General features: G+C 39.1%; 2 protein-coding genes across 2 annotated transcripts in view; one reads left to right on the top strand and one right to left on the bottom strand.

Annotated features, from left to right (window-relative positions):
* LOC126213515 (poly [ADP-ribose] polymerase tankyrase-1-like) overlaps positions 1 to 21424 on the top strand; it is a 586304-nt gene that overhangs the window by 349748 nt on the left and 215132 nt on the right. The window lies entirely within an intron of this gene.
* LOC126213516 (uncharacterized) overlaps positions 1 to 21424 on the bottom strand; it is a 185677-nt gene that overhangs the window by 83092 nt on the left and 81161 nt on the right. The window contains exons 5-6 of the mRNA XM_049941347.1: positions 11038 to 11109; positions 2301 to 2338 (exon numbers count right to left, since the gene is read on the bottom strand). Of these exons, the coding sequence (XP_049797304.1) occupies positions 2301 to 2338; positions 11038 to 11109 (110 nt within the window). The remainder of the gene's footprint in view (positions 1 to 2300; positions 2339 to 11037; positions 11110 to 21424) is intronic.

Below are 21424 nucleotides of genomic sequence, written 5' to 3'. Positions count from 1 at the left end.
TAATGGTGAACAAATTTCAGTCAGCAAGAATTACAAACTGTTTCTTAGTCTGTTGCATCATTACATTTTTCATTAAACCTGAATTGTCAATGTTTTTCTCTTTTCCTAATGTTTCTCTAGCTGACCTTTATGCATAACATTGCTCAACAATCGCCATCAACAAGGAAAACAATTGTGACACCAACAGTGTGGAAAACTAGATTCCATCAACAAGTGCAATTCCATGTTGAGATGTGCTTTTATATTCTTTATACAGGGCCACTATTAGTAACATTGTGTTCCAAGCAGTGAACGGGTTGTCATGCAATAGGGAGCACAAAGCATAGATCAGCAAGCGAAACTAAATATTCTGCAGGAAGCAGAACATGGTGTATTGAAAAACAGCACAACTGGCAGAAAGCTTAGACTCAGCAAATTTAGATTATCCACACTATTTAAATGAAAAGTTCTTAATTCTGTTGCACTGGGTTCCAGGTGCAAATCAAAGTGATTTCACAGTGTTATGCATGAAGATGCTGAACATTTACTTTTACAGTGGTTCAAGCTATGTGTGCACTTCCAATGTATCTTTAAGTGGAACTATAATTCAATCAACAACAAATGAGACTGCAGAAAAAAATTTTGACATTCAAAACAGACATTGGGTGTTTTGCTTGTTGACTGTGTAAGTTCCAAAATAGAAGCCTAATTTCATGCTCAGTGATTGGCAATGAAGTGAATAAAGTTGATGAAGAAGGGGCAAGCATTGGTTGCATGAATTTGACCAATGAAGAGAAAAGTTTGCTATATATTACGTCAGCAATGCATGCAAAACTAGGATTTCTTTACAACTTCTGCCAAGTCAAACCCACAAAATAAAAGTGACATGTGGCATGGTGGGGCCAGCAGTAAACAATGTTTTTAACTTTTGTACTTGTCTGTAATTCATACAACATAGATGAACAACAATCTTGAGTGATCAGTAAATCTGAGAAACTGATATTTTAAGAACATGAAATTAATGCTTTACCTTGCATCTGCTCTCATTATTGGAAAGCTTGGATTGACAGTTAATGATAAATGGCTTTTTTGTTTTAATATTAACTAATGAAAATGTTCACTTTTTACTACCAAATATGTTAAGTTGCTTTCTGCCTTTGAATCAAGGCATTACTGCTGCTATGAAGACATTGTATCACAAGCCATTTGTGCTATCCTTATTGCTGAAAACGAGATTGAAGCATTGGATGCAATACAAGCTGGGAATCAGTTCCATCAGTTTCCTCATAACACTTACAGAATTGTTTTAGGAATGCCTGGAGACATTATGTTGGCAAGTTAGATGGTGACAACAATATCACGTCACCTGACAATGGAAAATTTTGCAAGACATTTAAAATCCTGAACCTGGTGTACAAACATTTCTGTCTGAGGTGCAAAATACATCAGAAGAATGTGAGGAGGACAAGACCATTTTGCCTACCCACCATGAAGTGTTAAATGCCTTGGACACTTTAGAAAGTTTTGCTGCAACATCTGAACAGATCATTAGTTTTACAGACATTCTTACAGCTGGCCATCTAGTTAGTAAGCACTTTTGTTTCTTTCTGTGGCAGCACAATGTGTTGAATGTTTGCCATTAGAAAATTATCTGCAAGTGCAATTTTTCAGGCATTTTTGTTCCTCTCTGTGACAGCACAATATACTAGATTTAGAACATTATTTGAGTGTATAATTTTTCAGGTTACAGTACAGTATTTAATGTAAGGGCTTTAGTTTTCATTTTTGCTGTTTGTGTTGTTATTGCAAACCAATGTTATAAATGGGACTGATGTACGTTGTATTATCGTAAAGCTCCTTTTTAATCTTCTGCAATAATAGAATAGTGGATATAGTAGTGTTTTCTCTGATAATATGCATAATATTGCTGTAGTCTGTATATACTGTATGTATATACTGCAAATGGTTAATATATAGAAAAATAGAACTCCAAAAACAGAAGTTTTTAAAAATAAAAATGGCTCTGAGCACTATGGGACTCAACTGCTGAGGTCATTAGTCCCCTAGAACTTAGAACTAGTTAAACCTAACTAACCTAAGGACATCACAAACATCCATGCCCGAGGCAGGATTCGAACCTGCGACCGTAGCGGTCTTGCGGTTCCAGACTGCAGCGCCTTTAACCGCACGGCCACTTCGGCCGGCTTTTAAAAATAACTTCTGGTATTTTGGTCCCTAGGGGTTATTATTTTTCTTTCACATGGAGTAACTAAAAATTTATACTGCTCAAAAAATTCTGCAGTGAATAATAAAAAACGTACCTTAAACTATCAGATGCATTTCTTATTGAGGCTGCCACCTGAAACAATACAAAGAATTACTGGTGATTTAAAATTGATGAAACAGTAAATAAATAAAATTGTATTAACACCCACTAACATCTGATTGTTCCGAACAATAGTTGGAAATATTATTATCAAATAGACAACAAAACTGTAGCAGTTTTTGAAGAAAATTATAAGTAAAAATTAACACTTAATTTCAGCACTTTGCTTTTAGATTTATAAATAATTATAAAGACACTGATTTATTTGAAAACAAATTTCCTACTTGATACTTCAAAATTAAATGCGTGAAACAACATTCACCCGCTATGCACATACAGTAAGGTGAAGTACCAGAGAAAAATGTAAAAAATCGTCCAATTGTTATTGGTGAAACAGGTCGTCGTCGTCGTCATCATCATCCAATACATTAACTTATAAGACAGTGTCTAAATTTAAAATTTTCTTCTTATTCCTATATCCTTCCCAATTTCTTTACATACACAATATGATCAAAAGTATCCAAACACCCCCCAAAAACATAGGTTTTTCATATTAGGTGCATTGTGCTGCTACCTACTGCCAGGTACTCCATATCAGCGAACTCAGTAGTCATCAGACATCATGAGAGATCAGAATGGGGCACTCCACGGAACCCATGCGCTTCGAACTTGGTCAGGTGATTGGGTATCACTTGTGTTATGTCTCTATGCCAGATTTCCATACTCCTAAACGTACCTAGGTCCACTGTTTCTGATGTGATAGTGAAGTGGAAACGTGAAGGGACACATACAGCACAGAAGCGTACAGGGCTACCTCGTTTGTTGACTGACAGAAACTGCTGACACTTGAAGAGGTTTGTAATGTATAACAGGCAGACGTCTATACAGACCATCACACAGGAATTCCAGACTTCATCATTATTCACTGCAGGTATTACGACTGTTAGGTGGGAGGTGAGAAAACCTATACTTCACCGTCGAGGACCTGCTCATAAGCCACACATTCCTAAGGGCGCCTCGCTTGATGTAAGGAGCGAAAATATTGGACAATTGAACAGTGTAAAATAGTTGTGTGGAGTGAAGAATCAAGGTACACAATGTGGTGACCTGATGTGTGTGTGTGTGTGTGTGTGTGTGTGTGTGTGTGTGTGTGTGTGTGTGTGGCAAATACCTGGTGAACATCATCTGCCAGTGTGTGTAGTGCCAACAGTAAAATTCGGAGGTGGTTCTGGTGTTATGGTGTCATAATGTTTTTCATGGAGGGGGCTTGCATCCCTTGTTTTGCATGGCGCTATCACAGCACAGGCCTACATTGATGTTTTAAGTACCTTCTTGCTTCCCACTGTTTAAGAGCAATTTGGGGATGGCAATTGCAGCTTTCAACACGATCGGACACACCTGTTCATAATGCATGGCCTGTGGCGGAGTGGCTACACGACCATAACAAACATGTAATGGACTGGCCTGCATAGAGACATGACGTGAATCCTTTAGAATAACGTTGGGATGTTTTGAAATGCTGACTTCATGCCAGGCATCACCGACCGACATTGATTCCTCTCCTCAGTGCAAACACCTGTTAAGAATGGGTTGCCATTCCCCAAGAAACATTCCAGCACCTGATTGAACATATGTCTGCAAGAGTGGAAACTGTCACCAAGGATAAGGGTGGGCCAATACCATATTCAATTCCAGCATTACGGATGGAGGGCGCCACGAACTTTCAAGCCATTTTCAGCCAGGTGCCCGGATACTTTTGATCACATAGTGTATGTCCTCTGTGGTATTCCAAATATTTATATCCATTTCTATTTTCCATGTGTCGCTCTTTAAGTATGTTTCATGGTCTTTCTAGACTCTTTTTCGATTTATTATGATATCTTGTGGGAGCCCAACTTCATCTGTACCTATGATCCATTTTGAACTGTTTTTGCTAGTGCTTGCTACCTCGAAGATCTGCCTTGTGAGCCTGTAGTCAGTCATCCTGTGATGCGTCCACAGAATTTTATCCCTTTTTATCTATAGGTGTCCGTTATTGTTTCTGTCTATCTATAGATCTCTCTAAAGGGCCTCTTTATCCAAATTCGTTCACAGAAAACTGGTCCAAATATTTTCCTGAGAATTTTTCTTTCCTGCTTCTCAGTCAGTCATTTTTGTTTGACCATGAATCACAGTATTTTCTACAGTAAAGAGTTATTCCAGCCGTAGTTTTGCATTGACTAAAATAGATTTTTTTGTTACGATAACTCCACATCAGTTGACAAGCTTTTGAGCAAGAAACTCCTGAAGTTACGTTTGACAATAAGGGAGGATCTCACTTTTGAAAGACTGAAGATTTTGAACAGTGTGATCTCAAGATTTCAGCTGCAAAACTTGTGGACAAATGATGGCAGGATGATGGTGAAGACCTAAAATAGGAATGATCAGTCTGCAATGCAGACAGGACGTTTGAAGCTAAAAAAAATTTCAACTCTTGTTGCCTCTAATTTTGTGTGTTTACTTTCATGTCTATTTTGCAAAGAAACAATTTGTTTTACTAATATTATACTTGAAACAGTTTCCCCTCTTACTATTCTCTGTTTGTCTATGATTACTTTTAGTACTAAATTCTCATACCTCCAAGACAAATACTACTCATTAATTCACTATTACTATTCTATGTTCACAAGGCTCTGATTCAGATGATAAAAATTACAGTCTTATTTCTACTTTAACAATTTATCATCATATTACTGTGGTTACTCATCATTAGCACCAATAGTAAGACAGACTGATTTCATTCCATTTATCTTGCTTTCAGTATTATTGTGCAGAGACTGTTCTAGCTCTGTTCAGGAACTTTCTCCTCCTGTCTTCAGCTGACCATTCACTGACCAGTGCAAAGCCTGCTGGCCTTGGCCGCAAAACCTCCCTCCTCCTGGAGATATCTCCCACTTTCACGTCAAGGAACCTTGCTCCCCTACCACAATGCACTTTGGTATTCATTGTTCTCCTAACCTCACCGGCCTAAAGTCGCTACTATCTAGCATCTTCATGAGCCTTGTAGCCAAATGCACTGAACATCACACTGCACTCGCAAATGTTCGATCTCTGCCACCTCATCATAACAAAGTGTCACATATTTCAAGGCATGGACATACATCTGATACTTCTATCAGAGATGTGGCTCAAACCAAGTATGTCCACAAGTTCCGTAAATTGAGAAGACTACATCTTTTCAAGATACAACAGGTGTAACTGACAACTGGGTGGACTAGCGGCATACGCATACTCTTGATTTATCACATAATGTGCTACACACATCCAACAATCATGAAGATAAACAAGAGGAATATGTTCATGTAGATTACATCCATTAACAGAAAGTCACCCATGTGTGTACTCTACAAACGTCCTGAAGTAGCCACATTTGGCTGCTTTTAACTTGCTCTTTGAACTGACATGGGAGCATATAATTACGCTCCACCCAGATCTTCCTCTTTTCTCAAAATACTTACAAGGTGAAGGCTTCTTAAATTTCCTTTCCATGGAACTCACTATAGCAGAAAGCTATCTTGTACATTTCTAAATCCTTTTTATACCTGCCACTATTATTGTTGTCATTACTACTGTTACCACCACCACCACCACCACCACCACCACCACCACCACTAGTGGCAGCAGCTGTAATTCTACTAGTAATGTCATTATTAACTTTATTAGTTCATAGTCAGTATTACTTACTTACATTGCCACTTAGGACACTCAAATCATTTTAATACTATTTGTCATATTAAAACTGTTGTTTCTTAGGTAACTATGATGTATGTGTGAAACCCTGGTCCAATGCAGAAGAGAACCTGATGGCCCTCGTCAGACTAGCATAAATAAATAAATAAAGATTGGATTATCTCTCCTGGATATTTAATGCATAAATCTTGTGACACTTCCTCATACCAAGTTATAGTGGAGAGATTATCTGCAGGCTTCCTGTCAATTACTGAGTTTCCTCACAGATGATTTGTAGACCAGTTTTCTGTGACATTTTATGAAGCTTCTCCAGGACAAGTTTGGCTGCTCTACAGTTTCTTAGAACTGTGAGTGTCTATAAGAGCCATACACCTCATGTTGGTTCTCTGCTTTTTTTTTAATTTCAATTTGGATTCCGTCATCTCCTTCCCTATGTCTTCATAACTTTTTTCAGAATTATTTTAAATTGGAGGGGATTATGGATATCTGCCTGCATACTGTTGTGCATTTCAAATGCTTCTGAAATTTCTCCAAACAGTTTAATGTCCAGTGTTGCACCCATGTATGTCTATTGGATAACTGCCACTCTTTTCCTGTCAATTTTGAATTCCTCTGACATACTGAATCAAGATTTTTTCATATCAAATCATAAGCCTTTCTGACGCTTGTCATACGTTGCAACAGTATTCACACATCATCATCTTTGCAAAATTGACTTTGGTTCCCATATCTGTTGTCTACACGATTACGCTTTGCAAAATTGTGCCTTATACTCAACTACTAATGGGCCTACATGTTCATCCAGTTGACTTCACAGGGTTTTTTGAAAAATTTTGGACATAACAGGATGCAGTGAAATTCCCTGCAATTATTCAGACTGGTTTTATGTCATTTTTATGAAGAGGAACAATTAATGCACGTTTCCACTCTTCAGAAATTGTTTCAATTTTACAAATGTTTAACATAATTCTGTCAGTTGCTTGTGTTAGATTACTGTTGCTCAGTATCCGTATCTGCATACTTCTGCTATGAGTTTCTGTTTCCGCTGATGACTTGTCATTTTCCAATGTACTGATTTCCTTCAGTTCCTCAACAGATGATTTTTAATCTGAATTGTTTCGCCTCCAAAATCTAGTTGTTCTTTCAGAGGCACACAGTCAAGAACTGAGTGAAAGTCATAGACTAAAATTGTTATTTTTATGTTGGTTTCAAGTGATCAGTTTACATTCTTTTTTATAGCCTTGAACATTATTATCTATACTTTCAAGAATTCCTGCCTTTTCTAGGGTTTGTTACTATTTAAAATTTTCAATACTTGTTCCCTCACATCTACTAGACCGTGTCATAGACAATGTTCCACTACCTGTGTTTTCTCCTCTTTTGTGGTTAGCATAATCTCATAATGGTTTTATGGTATACCAATGAATAATTTGTTGAAAAATTTCTTACTCATAATACGAGTGTTAATGGATTAATGATGGCTGATTTATTCATATGTGTTTCTTTTCCGACAGGTTGAAATCTAATCTTTATATGCAGGAGACGTTGAAGTGACTAAAAAATTCCTTTCTTGTTCTTACACTGCGTATTTTTATATCCTTATTGGCTATAACAACAGAGTCTATCTGAAACACACACAAAGCGGAGTTCAGAAAATTCCATTTTTGTAGCTTCTTCGCAGGTTTAAATTGTGTGGTAGTGATTTTGATCTCATTTTCCCAGCTTTATCTCACGATTTTTATATATTCTCTTTTGAACTCCTGTTTTCCAAAATTTTTTTGTTGGAACATATGCATGCTTGACAATGTGACATCCCACCAGTCAGACACTGAAGCAATTCAGTGGCATGCTTTTGGATTTGCTACTATTAGCTTTCATTAGCACACAAATGTTATGCATATGGTTCAGCAACTCAGACAGGAATCCTTGGAGGGAAGATGATGTTCTTTTTGAGAGTCAATGTTGAGAAAATTTAGGGAACTGGCATTTGAGGCTCACTGCTGATGTAACTGTTGATCAGCGTGTATTTTAAGGAAACATAATAAAACTTTGTTGGTCTAATTTGTATACTAATATTTGCCTATAATATAATGCATCACACGTTGTGTATCCTCCATAACTGTCAGAGACATACTGACTTATTTTTCTATGTTTACTGTTTTTTCATCTAATGTCTTGTTAATTTTGAAATCACCTGTTTGTGTATACTGAAATAGAAAACGTTTAATAGGATTTAGTGATGGTAATATTGCAGAAGACAGAGTTTAGATGTGTAGCAATAAATAGTGAGTTTTGTCATAACAATGGGAGGAGATCAATTATGTAAGGTTGCTGTTGGGCAGTATACAGTCATGGATCGTGAACTTGTAAACATAGACAAATACTTTTTTCTGGTGTGCTGTGGATTGTAAAGATAGTGGACAAAATGGAACTAAAATGTATGCATTCCAGATTGATTTTCCACACAATAGCACGAAGGCAGCAACATGGAATTGATGCAGAGGCACATTTACTAATGGAAAATTTTATGAAGCACAATGCCAACAACTAAGTTAATAGTCCAAGGTGTCGATCTACCTCTTATTGTGAACTGACGTAATGTGGGAAAATATCAGAGCAGTGACAGTAAAGGAAAACTTCTGCTAAATGAACTGATTTCAATATTGAACACGTCCTCCAAAGTGAATACCATATGCAAAAACTACTATGCCTGTGCCCCATAGAAAATTGTTATTACACCATGCATATACAACGGAATGAAGCCTAACAAGAAATGCTTAATTTGGGAAGAGAAAATGTGATGCAGGAACCAGTTATGCCAGGTTCACTCTTTTTTATACAGCGTGTTACAAAAAGGTACGGCCGAACTTTCAGGAAACATTCCTCACACACAAAGAAAGAAAATATGTTATGTGGACATGTGTCCGGAAACGCTTACTTTCCATGTTACAGCTCATTTTATTACTTCTCTTCAAATCACATTAATCATGGAATGGAAACACAAAGCAACAGAACGTACCAGCGTGACTTCAAACACTCTGTTACAGGAAATGTTCAAAATGTCCTCCGTTAGCGACGATACATGCATCCACCCTCCCTGATCCGCTGATGTACCCCTGGAGAATGGCATATTGTATAACAGCCGTCCACAATACGAGCACGAAGAGTCTCTGGATTTGGTACTGGGATTGCGGAGACAAGAGCTTTCAAATGCCCCCATAAATGAAAGTCAAGAGGGTTGCGGTCAGGAGAGTGTGGAGGCCATGGAATTGGTCCGCCTCTACCAATCCATCGGGCACCAAATCTGTTGTTGAGAAGCGTACGAACACTTCGACTGAAATGTGTAGGAGCTCCATCGTGCACGAACCACATGTTGTGTCGTACTTGTAAAGGCACATGTTCTAGCAGCACAGGTAGAGTATCACGTATGAAATCATGATACCATGCTGCATTGAGCGTAGGTGGGAGAACATGGGGCCCAACCAAGACATCACCAACAATGCCTGCCCAAACGTTCACAGAAAATCTGTGTTGATGACGTGATTGCACAATTGCGTGCGGTTTCTCGTCAGCCCACACATGTTGAGTGTGAAAATTTACAATTTGATTGCATTGGAATGAAGCCTCATCCGTAAAGAGAACATTTGCACTGAAATGAGGATTGACACATTGTTGGATGAACCATTCGGATGCACACGCTGTACATGGTACGGAAACAACTGGTTCTCCCGTAGCACTCTCCATAGCTGACGAAACTAAAATGAGCTCTAACATGGAAATTAAGCGTTTCCGGACACATGTCCACATAACATCTATTCTTTATTTGTGCGTGAGGAATGTTTCCTGAAAGTTTGGCTGTACCTTTTTGTAACACCCTGTATACCATATCCGCTGTCCCTAGCATTTTTCCTTGAGTGGTATGCTTGTACAATCAACAGGCATCAATGTGCATGAGGGTCATTTACAGACAACAAAAGACGAGAAATTAGTGCTTTTCTGGAGGCAACAGACAGTTGCTTTTCCCTCACTCTGCTTGCAAGCAAAAAAGAAAAGGAAATGACTAATAGTGGTGGAACATACCCACCGCCATGTACCATAGTGTCTTGCATAGTATGTCTTCGGATTTACGTTTTTCAGTTTAAATGGTTCAAATGGCTCTAAGCACTATGCGTACGTTTTCAGTCCACTACCTTATATTCCCAAATGTTTGTTAGGTTTTATTCCTGTGAGACGTTTATGAATCTAACCATCCACTTTCTCTTATGCAAGGTGGACAAAATTAATACAACATTTTATTTTACTGGATTAAGTTTTATGCTTCATACAAGGAGACCTTATCAAAGCTGTAAGTTGTGCCAAAAAGATAATTTATTTGGATCTGCTATGACTTCTATGGTGAGGTAATACATGGATTTATCTGCATATGTCCAAGAGTTTTTCTGTGACTGACAAATCTGTGAGTAATTCAACATATACCATTGAGGTAGCCATACTGTAGCTATTTTGAGATCAATGTATCAAGGGTGATCTGTCACATAAAAATAGTAGCACACTTTGTACCTTTGGCAACTTTGAAAATTCTTAGTTCAAACTGACAAATATCAATGATTCACTGAAAAGATAAACCATGTCCAATGTATTCTGCAATCCGTTAATCATGAGTTACTGGAAGGAGGAATATTTTTCAAATGATCTACTCTCATGGTTTAAACTTATACGAACTGTTTAACATCCAGAAGGGTCACAGAAAGTATGGTTAAACATATTGTTACAAATTCTGTTTGGATTCTATTCAGAACAATAAGCAAATGACAGTTGCTAATCCACATCAAGTGGAATATCACAAGAGTACTGTGAAATTAATTGCACTTAGGTCAAGAAAACTCACAATCTGTGCCTGTCCCACAGTAATGCATTTCTTCAATTACACAAATACATTTTTATCACTCTACATGTAATAAATCAGAGATGGGAGTGCTTACAGTATTCTCAGTTCCACCCACCTCCAAATTTAGTTCAGGATCCTCCTTGATAAAATGATTTGGCCGAGAGATTACCGAATTATCTTCAAGACACTGAAAGAGAGAAAAAGTCTCAGTTAAAACTACTTGTACCCTTCTGTACTTATGACATGGCTCCCAATATTTCTTTTTTTTTATGAATACGGCAGTTATTCTGCCAACACGTATCACCATAATTTGACACTGTTCTATACTGCACTAATTTTACGCATAATCAGTCAGTACATAGCGTACTTCATGGTGCTAACTGACCCTTATCCTTCATTTGGGGCCGGCCGATGTGGCCGTGCGGTTCTAGGCGCTTCAGTCTGGAACCGCGTGACCGCTACGGTCGCAGGTTCGAATCCTGCCTCGGGCATGGATGTGTGTGATGTCCTTAGGTTAGTTAGGTTTAAGTAGTTCGAAGTTCTAGGGGACTGATGACCACAGATGTTAAGTCCCATAGTGCTCCGAGCCATTTGAACCTTCATTTGGGAACCTCACACTTTGCCCCTAGCAAGAAGAAGAGAGAGTGTGCCTACTCCCTGTGCATTAACGTAGTTGGACAGGAGAGGTGGCGAGCCTGAGAACTACAATGAAATGAATACCCCCTTGATATAAATCAATGGGGACAGTTGAAAATAAGTGCCCCAACTGGGACTCGAACCTGGGATCCCCTGCATACATGGCAGATGCTCTATACATCTGTGCCACTGAGGACACGGAGGATAGTGCAACTGCAGGGACTTATCTACTTATCTCTGGCACGCCTACCGTGAGACCCACATTCCCAACCTATTGTCCCGCACTATACTAATAGTGCCCCTGCCCATTATAGTCATTACTCGCAGCTTTTTGCCGATTCCCGTAAGAGTTCAAGCGCTGTTTGTGCATCCGCATAGAAGAAGATGGTCAGATAGCTAGTGAGCCTTGAAGATGGTATCTGTTCTTTTGTAAATGTCCGAAACAACAGGTACCATCTTCATATACCCAAGAACTACGAGTAGCACTGTCACTTGAGACTCAAATTGACATGTAATCGGATGGCGTTTGTTGCTTCTGCCCCAATTTATTCTCAGAGTTTGTTTAGGACTTGTGAGTGAATGGTTAAGAGTTGAAGGCTGTGGTTATAAAGAGGTGCTGAGAGTAGTTGTTACTGGTAATTTTAGAAGAAAACGAACAAAACATGTCCACGTTTTTCGATCCAGTGAACCGATATGGCTGAAGAGAAACTAAGGGTAAATATTTTGTAGGTCTCCAAAAACTAAAGTATAATTTCAAAATGGTTGACAGCAATTCCCCAGAAAGACAATCTGACTCAAGAGTTGTTTTGTCTGTTACTCTCATTTTAGTGAGGAACAACAAATCTCTATCAACAGTAAACAAGTTGAAATTGTAAGACAAGGGTGGTCTTTTAAAACGAGAGCGGCTCAGTAGTTCCTCTTGTATTTCCCAGTTTACTGAAATATCTGTCGAAAATATTACACAAAAGAAAATCGTCCGTCAAGCACTCGCTAAAGGGAATCTGTGGCAAGAAGACAGTAAACAAGCTGCAGTTTCGATGTCTGCCAGTGCTGCTTTTGCTGAGTAAAATATAGGGAGCATATCAGTACTGAACGGAGTAGTAATCACATTAAAACGATGTTGATGTACCAGGAACTGGAAACTGTCCGATTACGTGATAAATGAAGGACAGCAAATGCCGAAATAAATCTCTTCCAAAAGCAAGTTTTAGATGAAAACCATAAAATGGCTCAGTCAAATGTCCTAGATCATTGTAAACTCAGTAAAAACAGAATATCATATTTGCCACTATGTTAAAGAAACGCTAGTAAAAAAAAATGCATTATGTGATGTGACTTAATTCATTCTGGATAGCAGGCTCTTTAACATTAGCAGCTCAAAGAATATAGACATTGAAGTACGCAGTGTTGCAACAACCTTCTGAAACATCTCCAAAATTAAATGATTTCAAAGGCTCATGTGAAATTAACAAAGAGGCTGTAGAACAATTAAGAACTATTTTCGGAAAGAACGAATAAAAACAAAGATACGCTGATTTCTGATGAAGTAAAGCACAAGGAAATTTACATTTCAGTAACACTTTGCTGAAAATTTGTTTCGTCAGTTTATGGGTATATACTTCGGACGACTGTAGTAATAACTTTGCCTATCATTGCTCTGGTGTTCATATTTGTTGCTCTGATGCGCAACTGTATTCACCCTATTTTAGTGTACTCGAATCAGAATGTCACTCCCAGTGATGTCTAGCATATATTGATTCAAGTAATTATCCAGGTAGATCAAGCCATAATGACATTTGTTGCATTCACTTCTTATGGCGCAGTACACAACTGAATAAAGAGGTCCAGCAGTGTCTAGGAATTATTGGCATAAAAACTAAAGTTCCTTGCTCAACATCAAACGCAGTTGACAAGACCGGAAGAATATGGGCATTTTCGTACGCTATTTGTGTCATAAATTGAATAAAAAGTGGTTGATGTGATAAAAGTGATGTACTTTTTAACGATGGCATCATCAACTACAATTATCGACCAGATAGTTCTCCAGAATCAACGGGATTATTTATTAGATAGATGAACAACTTAGTCGACACACTTTTATTCTCTTGGTGATGCTTTGTACAAAACGCACAGGCTCACAAAAAGTTGATGAAATGGGGAAGCGTTCTAGCCAATATAGTAAAAGCTTTGGTTCTGAAAGAACACACTGGGCGCTAAGAGTAACCACTAATAGTACCTTAGAAATACCTAAATACTTATGGAAAAGAGGTTGCATTTCTCTCCCAACAGCAGCATCATTTTGGTATCTCTAGGTCTCCGAGTTGCAATCGTCACCCATCAGTAAGACTAATTCTGCTTGGACAAGTTTACAATTTGCTTGCCAGTACATTCCTGTAAAACTTTCATTGCCTGTTGCAGAAACTGAACATATACGCGAATTTTCGCTGACGTCATGCATAAGAGAAATGCAGATGGTAGCTGGATATTTGCAACAAAAGAACCAATACAGAGTTTTGGAGCAGAAAACATATTTGAAAAAAAAAACCTTTGTATTCCATATAATATCTAAGGTCCACAATGTAGGTCAGTCTGCAGATTTTGCCATTGTAACACATACTTCTGTGGGTCACAAGTAGACGAACTGACATCTCACTGCGGAACTACTGAACTAGGGTAGCCAGCACGTTTCCTCTTCTACTCATTATCGTTTGCCTGCAGTTACAGTGTTGTTTCTTCCATCCACTCAACTACTTGTCCTTAATTTTTAATTAAATCACCTGCCTATTTATTCCTGTTTGGATTTATCAGGTTGACATTCTCATGCTCACAGCTCTGGTTTGAATATTTTCTGGCGTATGAGACTTTTCCAACAATGTCATTTCCAACACTTTTTCTTTCTGGCGAGGTATCATTATTGTCTCAGAATGGACAAAAGATCATAGAGATGAGATTTTCTCTCAGTTGTGTTTACAATACTTAAGAACTAGGTTTATAGACCAACCCTGGGGCTGTAACTCTATAAGCCTAAATTTTAGTGTTGCTGGAGATACCAAGTTAAGTCACAATCATTTTCATAGTTTCAGAGCTTTAACTGACTAATGCTGCCTCATTTAACATGCAGCTGTAAGTTTGTGCCCACACAACAAAATTTCTCTACGGTTGTAAATGAAATTTCCAGTATGCACTGGGTCACTTTGCACCACTCCTGAGGGCAGAGTCAACACATATGGCTTCTTAGCGTTTTGGACTACAAACCTCACTGTTATGTCATGAGCCATATCAAGTTGACGTCTTTGCTACTTCCAGTTATCTGTCAAATATTATGTTGAGCATTCATGGTGACAAGTAGAATCTTGTCCCAAATCAGTACGCATTTTAAATGTACAGGGCATCTTCTCTCTCATATCTGTACTTTGCTCCTGTCCCTGTCCATCTCCTCACTACACCCACTAACTTTTTTGGATTTCAACACTCCCTCACATTGTTGTGTAACCTCTGTCTGTGACCATTGTCCTGTGATGGAAAAATCTATTAACACTGAAGAAATGTCCTAATTAAATTCCGTGCACTTCTCCCATTGTCTCGTAATATGGAGGCTCATTGAAAGGTAATGCTGCCGAATTTTTTTTATTCTGTTCTCAATATCAATTGAGGTATTACTTATCATGCATATTACGTGGTCGAATTGCCATTTCACTGACAAGTTGCCACATAACTATTATGCAGCTTCTAATTGTAGTGTGTAACATTGCAGTGTGTAATGGAACTATGTTATTGCATGTGAAAGAGTGTGCTCTAATCAAGTTTGTAAGTGCACAAAATGAGCCTTCAATTGAATCAACAGAAGAACGAAACCAGTGCATTGTTTTCACTATATCAACGTCAGTAATGGCAAAACATTCAGTTGTTCATACTCAATGAAGCAAACAGAACTCCTAACCTCAGCTCAAAGTGGACAGCTGCATAGGCCAACACTTAAAGACATCTTTGAAGAATTAAGTCTTATAGTGATAAAGTTGTGCAAGTAGAGGTGAGGCTGTGGCTCCATCAACAAAGTTGAACAGCCTGCAGCGACAGTATCAATGAACCGATCACTCACTGGGAGAAATGCTTTCATTGCCAATGTGGCTTTGTTGCAACACAAACACGTAGAGATGAAGAATAAAGGTGTTGAATGTTTGTAAAGTTTAAATCTGTACGAATTTTCACATAAATTTGGAGGCATTACTTCTCAACATGCCCTCATAAATTTGATTTAAAGTTCACATTGCTGTCTACTGACTTCCAATTGCTTCTACAGTTAAACTGTGCAAGGCAATTTACATTATGTGTCGGAGTATTTGTGATACCAATACAAATATTTTCCAGTAACCCACAACAGAAGCAATATTGTAGAAACATCTGACGTTTGCAAAAAGTTTTGTAGTTCAGGTGCTTGTGAATGCAGTGCTTGTATCAACAAGTGTCAGGAAGCATATGTTGGTGCTCAAAACTGTAATTTAGACATCACAGTCATGTTGTCCGATACCGAAATAAATATTATGTCACGCTGTTCTTACAAAATTCTGTGCAGATGGATGTGTAGCATATAGTTCTCAAAAAACACATTACCTACCAGTTCTGAGCTGCCTCCTTTGTACTACATGTGTATACACTATGCACCACACAAAATGCACACATTAATTACACTCCATTTACAGTACCTATTTGACATACATAACATTAAAATTGGTATTCTTTGTCCACGAGAGGGGAGGACACTTCTGACTGGTTTGATGTGGGCTGTCATGACTTGGGGTCCTGTGCCGGTCTCATCATCTCATAGCAGCAATGGTATCCAACATCTTCAACTACTTGTTTGGTACATTCCAATGTTTATTACCCTATAGTTTTTGCCCTCTACAGCTCCGTCTATTATCACACAAGTTATTCTCTGTTGTCTTCATATACACATCCTATTACATTGTCCCTTCCCATCAGTGTTTTCCGTAAGCGCCTTTTTAGTAATTCTATGGAGAACCTCATTCCCAATCACCCAGTCATATCAGTTCAATTATTTTGATCAGTCTTTTGTAATAACACATCTCAGATGGCTCAGCTATTTTATTTTCTGTATTCCACCTCCATCTAGCCAGTAATGATTCTAGCTCTTCTTGTTTTACAAAGCTAGATACTATTACTAAAAACACAAAGATATACAGTGATCAAACAGAACATTATGATCACCTAACTAATAGACAGTATGCCCACTTTCAGCATGGGTAACAGCAGCAAGGCATTGTGGCCTGGAAGCGATGAGGCCTTGGTAGGTATTTGAAGGGAGGATTTTTTTTGGTGGTGGGGGGGGTGGTGACCAATGAGCTCTGAAGCTATGTTCAATCACATCCCAGAACTATTCGATTGGGTTCAGATCTTGCGAGTTGGGGGAGAAGGAGCCAGCACATCAACTGGGACTCACCACTGTGTTCCTCTAACCACTCCATACTACTCCATCACACTCCTGGCCTTGTGACATGGTGCATTGTCTTGTTGAAAAATGCCAGTGCTGTCACGAAATGTTACTTATGAAGTGGCGTATGTGGTCTGCAACTAGTGTATGATAGCCCTTGCCCATCACTGTGCCCTACCCGAGTTCCATTGGATCAATGGATGGCCACATGAATGATCCCCAGATCATAATGGAGCTGCCACCAATTTGTCTCTAGCTGTAGTACTAATTTCAAGACAAAGAATTGTTCCCATGGAAGACGACAGATCTGCGCCCTCCCACTGGCATGATGAGGGGGTTCATCAGACCATGCAACACACTGCCACTGTGCCAACGTTCGGTGCTAATGGTCACTTGCCCATTTCAGTTGTAGTTGCTGATGATGTGATGTTAACATTGGCATGTTCAAGAGTCGTAGGCTGCAGATGTCCATCAGCAGTTTTATGAGCACTTTGTGTTCAGACACCCTTTTCTCTCACCAGCATTAAAGTCTGATGTTAGTTCTACCACAGTTTGCTGCCAATCCTCTAACCAGTCTGCCTAGCTTATGACATCTGACATCTGTAATGAGGGGACGTCACCCAGCTCCACGATGTCTGGATGTTGTTTCACCTTGGTTTTGCCGCAGCACTCATCGAACACCTGGCAAGTCATACATTTTCTGAAATACTCGTGCTGAGCCTCTGGGCTATCACAATCTGCCCTTAGTCAAACTCAGATCACACACCTTCTCCATTCTACACATAGAGGATGCTCACTGATACTACATGTACCATGCATGTGTGACAGTCATCCTTTACCAGGTGATGCTGTTATCGCATGGATGGGTTTATATTGATACTACGGCAGAGGATGGGAAAAAGCAGTTTTAACGGTATATAATTAATTTGTAACTTTAAATGAAATGGGTTAAAATCAAATATTAAAGGTTTGTACCACATTTAAGTGCAATACAGTAATATTAACATATAAATTATGTACCGGGGTGTGTGGGTATGTGAAGAGCGGGATGTGTTGAGTAGAAGCACAATGGAAAGTAAGTTGCAGGATTGCGTTCATACACTTCACTCCTTAATAAGCCTGCAAAATGGTGAGCAGGAATTTTCCCACTCTCTTAACAGCAGTCACAAAAATTAAGAGCAGGGTATTTCACAAAATAATATGGACCCTTCCACAGTTTGGTTAATGAATTACTGGGGACCCAGTATGAAGATATGCCCATGGCATGGGCAGGGGAAGGTGGAGGGTGGAGGGTAAGCGTGAAGGTGTTTTGTTCCTTTTCAACAACATCCATTAACACTTCACTAATAATGGTAATACAAGTAACATATGGACAAAATCTGTATGAATGTCTATACTGTTTTACACTGCTAGAGGGAGAAATTTTGTGTGTCATCCAGTACAGTAACTAAAATGTTCTTCCAGGGAAGGCAACTTCCCCCACTACAACTGTAGCTCGATTTTCAGTTTACATACAGTCTATACCTCCCCAGCATTCCCTGTCCAGTCCTTTTCTGTAAGTAGACAAAATAACTTCACTGAGCTGGCATTTATACATGGTGATTTTTTCCACTGTGTACAAACTCTAGGGATTGATTGATGAGAGGATGCAGAACAAAGAAGGTCTAATGAACTTATGGCCAGAATGCATAGTTTCCTTGCTAGAGACCATTTATGTAATCATACAGAGACTGCGACCTAGACTGTGCTGTACCAAGCTGCCACAGTTGCAATAAGTACTGAAATGGTTTCTATGTGACTCCCTGCATGTGAGTATGTGCTGTAGCATGTTCTGTCTCAAGCTGTTTGGTCAAGCTGCAACTAAACAGTGGCAAAGCCAGGATGAATACATTGTTCCAATGTCTCCACATCTGGAATGGGCTCTGCATATACAGTACTTCTGAGATAACCAGAAATCGAATGGGTTGAGATCTGGTGAATGAGCAGGTCATGCAACTGGACCCCCCCCCCCCATCAAATACAGATACTTCTACCAGTGGAGACAACTGAGAGGGTTCCAGACATCAACAGTGAAGTGGGCTGGAGCACCATCATATACAGCCACATAATCCTTTGTTCGCTGATCCTGATGATTCACTATCACCATACCACAGGGGCTCTGCATACTGTCCCATAGATGACTGTTATGAAAGCCGACGATACCACTCTGCATAAAGGTAACCTCATCTGTGGATAGGATGGATGACAAATCTTAGAACTGTGGTTGTCTGGTGAAGGGACTAGAGACGAAACTGCTCCTGATGTGGAAAATCTGTCACTAGCAAGCAAGCCCTGTTGTCTTAAGAGTTAATGGTAGCAACAATTGTCATAGAGAATGTTCCACATGGTGATCTGGGCTACACTTTACTGGCAGGCCGACTGTCTGGAACTAACACAGCAGTTGCCTTCCACAGCATTAATTACATTTTCCTCCAAGTCTGGTGTCCGCATATTTTGGGTACACCATGATTTCCTGCTTCCTGAAACAACCCTGTCTTAGACAAACAGTGAAACACTGTTGCCAACATTGAATGGTGTGGTTGTTATTGGCAGGGATAGGTCTCCTGATACAACCCTGCTAGCCATCGCCATTCGCCTTTCCATAAGGAAACATCACGTTTGCAAGTTCTCAATACGAATATGGAACGATTGTGTACAATGCTGTATCACATCCACTACAAGGTGAGTCAATAAGAGAAGTGAATCGGACACATTACCAATTACTATGTTGGGAGAGGAATGGCAAGATGTATGAGAAACAATATTACTTTCTAGTAGGAAACCATGCATACAGTAACTGTGGCTGGATGATATGGTGCATATTAGAACACACTATGTAACAATGTGTGATTTAATAAATGGTCTCTAGCAAGGAAATCATGCATTTCTGGACATAGGACCTTTTCTGTATTGTATCCCCTCATCCATCAATCCCTGTAGTTTGTAAATGGTGGAAAAAAACACTCTATATGGTGGTGTTATTTTCAGATTGTTAAATCAATACTCACTGCATGTATTATGTGAGGTAATGTGTAAAATACAAGCCTGAAATTAGGGCCGAGAAGTACGTAGTTTGTAGACGTGATAGTGTTGGTGGCAAAGGGATTGGATTGGTAAATGTGTCACCTTGTTGCTGTCTACCATTGAAAGCATGTTGTAAAGCTGTGTAATTATGTTGCTGTCACTTGGTGAATTAACAAATCATCAGAAAGTTACTGCAGGTCTCTCACTATTGATTGTGTTAGTGATAGGATGCATAAATCTTCTACGTTTAGGAGTAAGTGGAACTTATTGCAGTTGTGAAATGGGCTGCACTGAGTGAACCTACGTACCATACATCCATAGTATATCTTCCAAGATGGGCGTGAGTATGTCTGATGGAATGGGACTGACCATATTCCATCTACAACAGTAGTCTGCTGTAATGCATTGCTTGTCTTACGCTGAAATAAATTACGTTCTATAACAGGTTACCAATCTCTGTTGTAGAGAAATGCAATTTAAGACTCTGGGTCTCTTTTTATGTTGGTAAGCAAAAGCTGAAGACGTGCATTTTGAAATCCCTGATACCATGAAAAATATTCCAGAAAGGCATAGAAAAGACAAAGAAATTGACATTATCACATATATATTGATGGAGTGTTACAGTTCAGACAGGCTCTCTCCTCTGTTGAGATTTTTTTTACATAATACCTCACCAAACAACTACAACAAAGTACTTCCTTAACAAACTGAAAATAATTCCACTGTACAAACATGAGCTCAGTGAAGTTACTTTGTCTACTCACACAGGCGAACTGGACAATAAATGCTGGGGAGGTATAGTCTATCTAAATTGAAAAGCAAGCAGCACTCATGGTGAAGGAATTTTCACCTCCCACAAGAAGGCTACAACCTCCAGAAAGTATAACACAATCAGTTACCCCTCTAACAGCGTAGAACAGTCTGGAAAGATTTTCAGAGACTCTGTCTGTATGTGTTTTTTGTGTTAATGTCATTAGTAACTAATATCAGCTTTCCATTAAGTCTTGACGCATTCTGTGGAAAATAAATGTCCTCCAGGCATGTTTGCAGACTGTGGTAGTGAGCTCTTCATAGGCACATTGTGGAAAGTTGTAATAACTTTGTGAGACACCGTTTGGTTGCTTCTTGTGACAGTGGGATAGATCGAATGCGGAATCACCACCTTTATCTTCAGTTTGCAGACCTGTGAAGGAAGAAAGAGCATGAACATAATCTGGCAACCTATCTTTCCCTTGCTTCTATTCCCCATACCTCCCCATCACCCTGTTGCACTCCCGTAACATGATTTGTACTGTAATATGGCTGTACTACACTTACACATGGTACACAAATTTGTTTTTAAACCCCTCCATGT

This window comes from Schistocerca nitens, chromosome 11 (genome assembly GCF_023898315.1).
Source record: "Schistocerca nitens isolate TAMUIC-IGC-003100 chromosome 11, iqSchNite1.1, whole genome shotgun sequence".
In the NCBI taxonomy this organism is placed as follows: domain Eukaryota; kingdom Metazoa; phylum Arthropoda; class Insecta; order Orthoptera; family Acrididae; genus Schistocerca; species Schistocerca nitens.
Note: the sequence above shows the minus strand (reverse complement) of the source record. Positions and strands in the feature narration are given on the sequence as shown.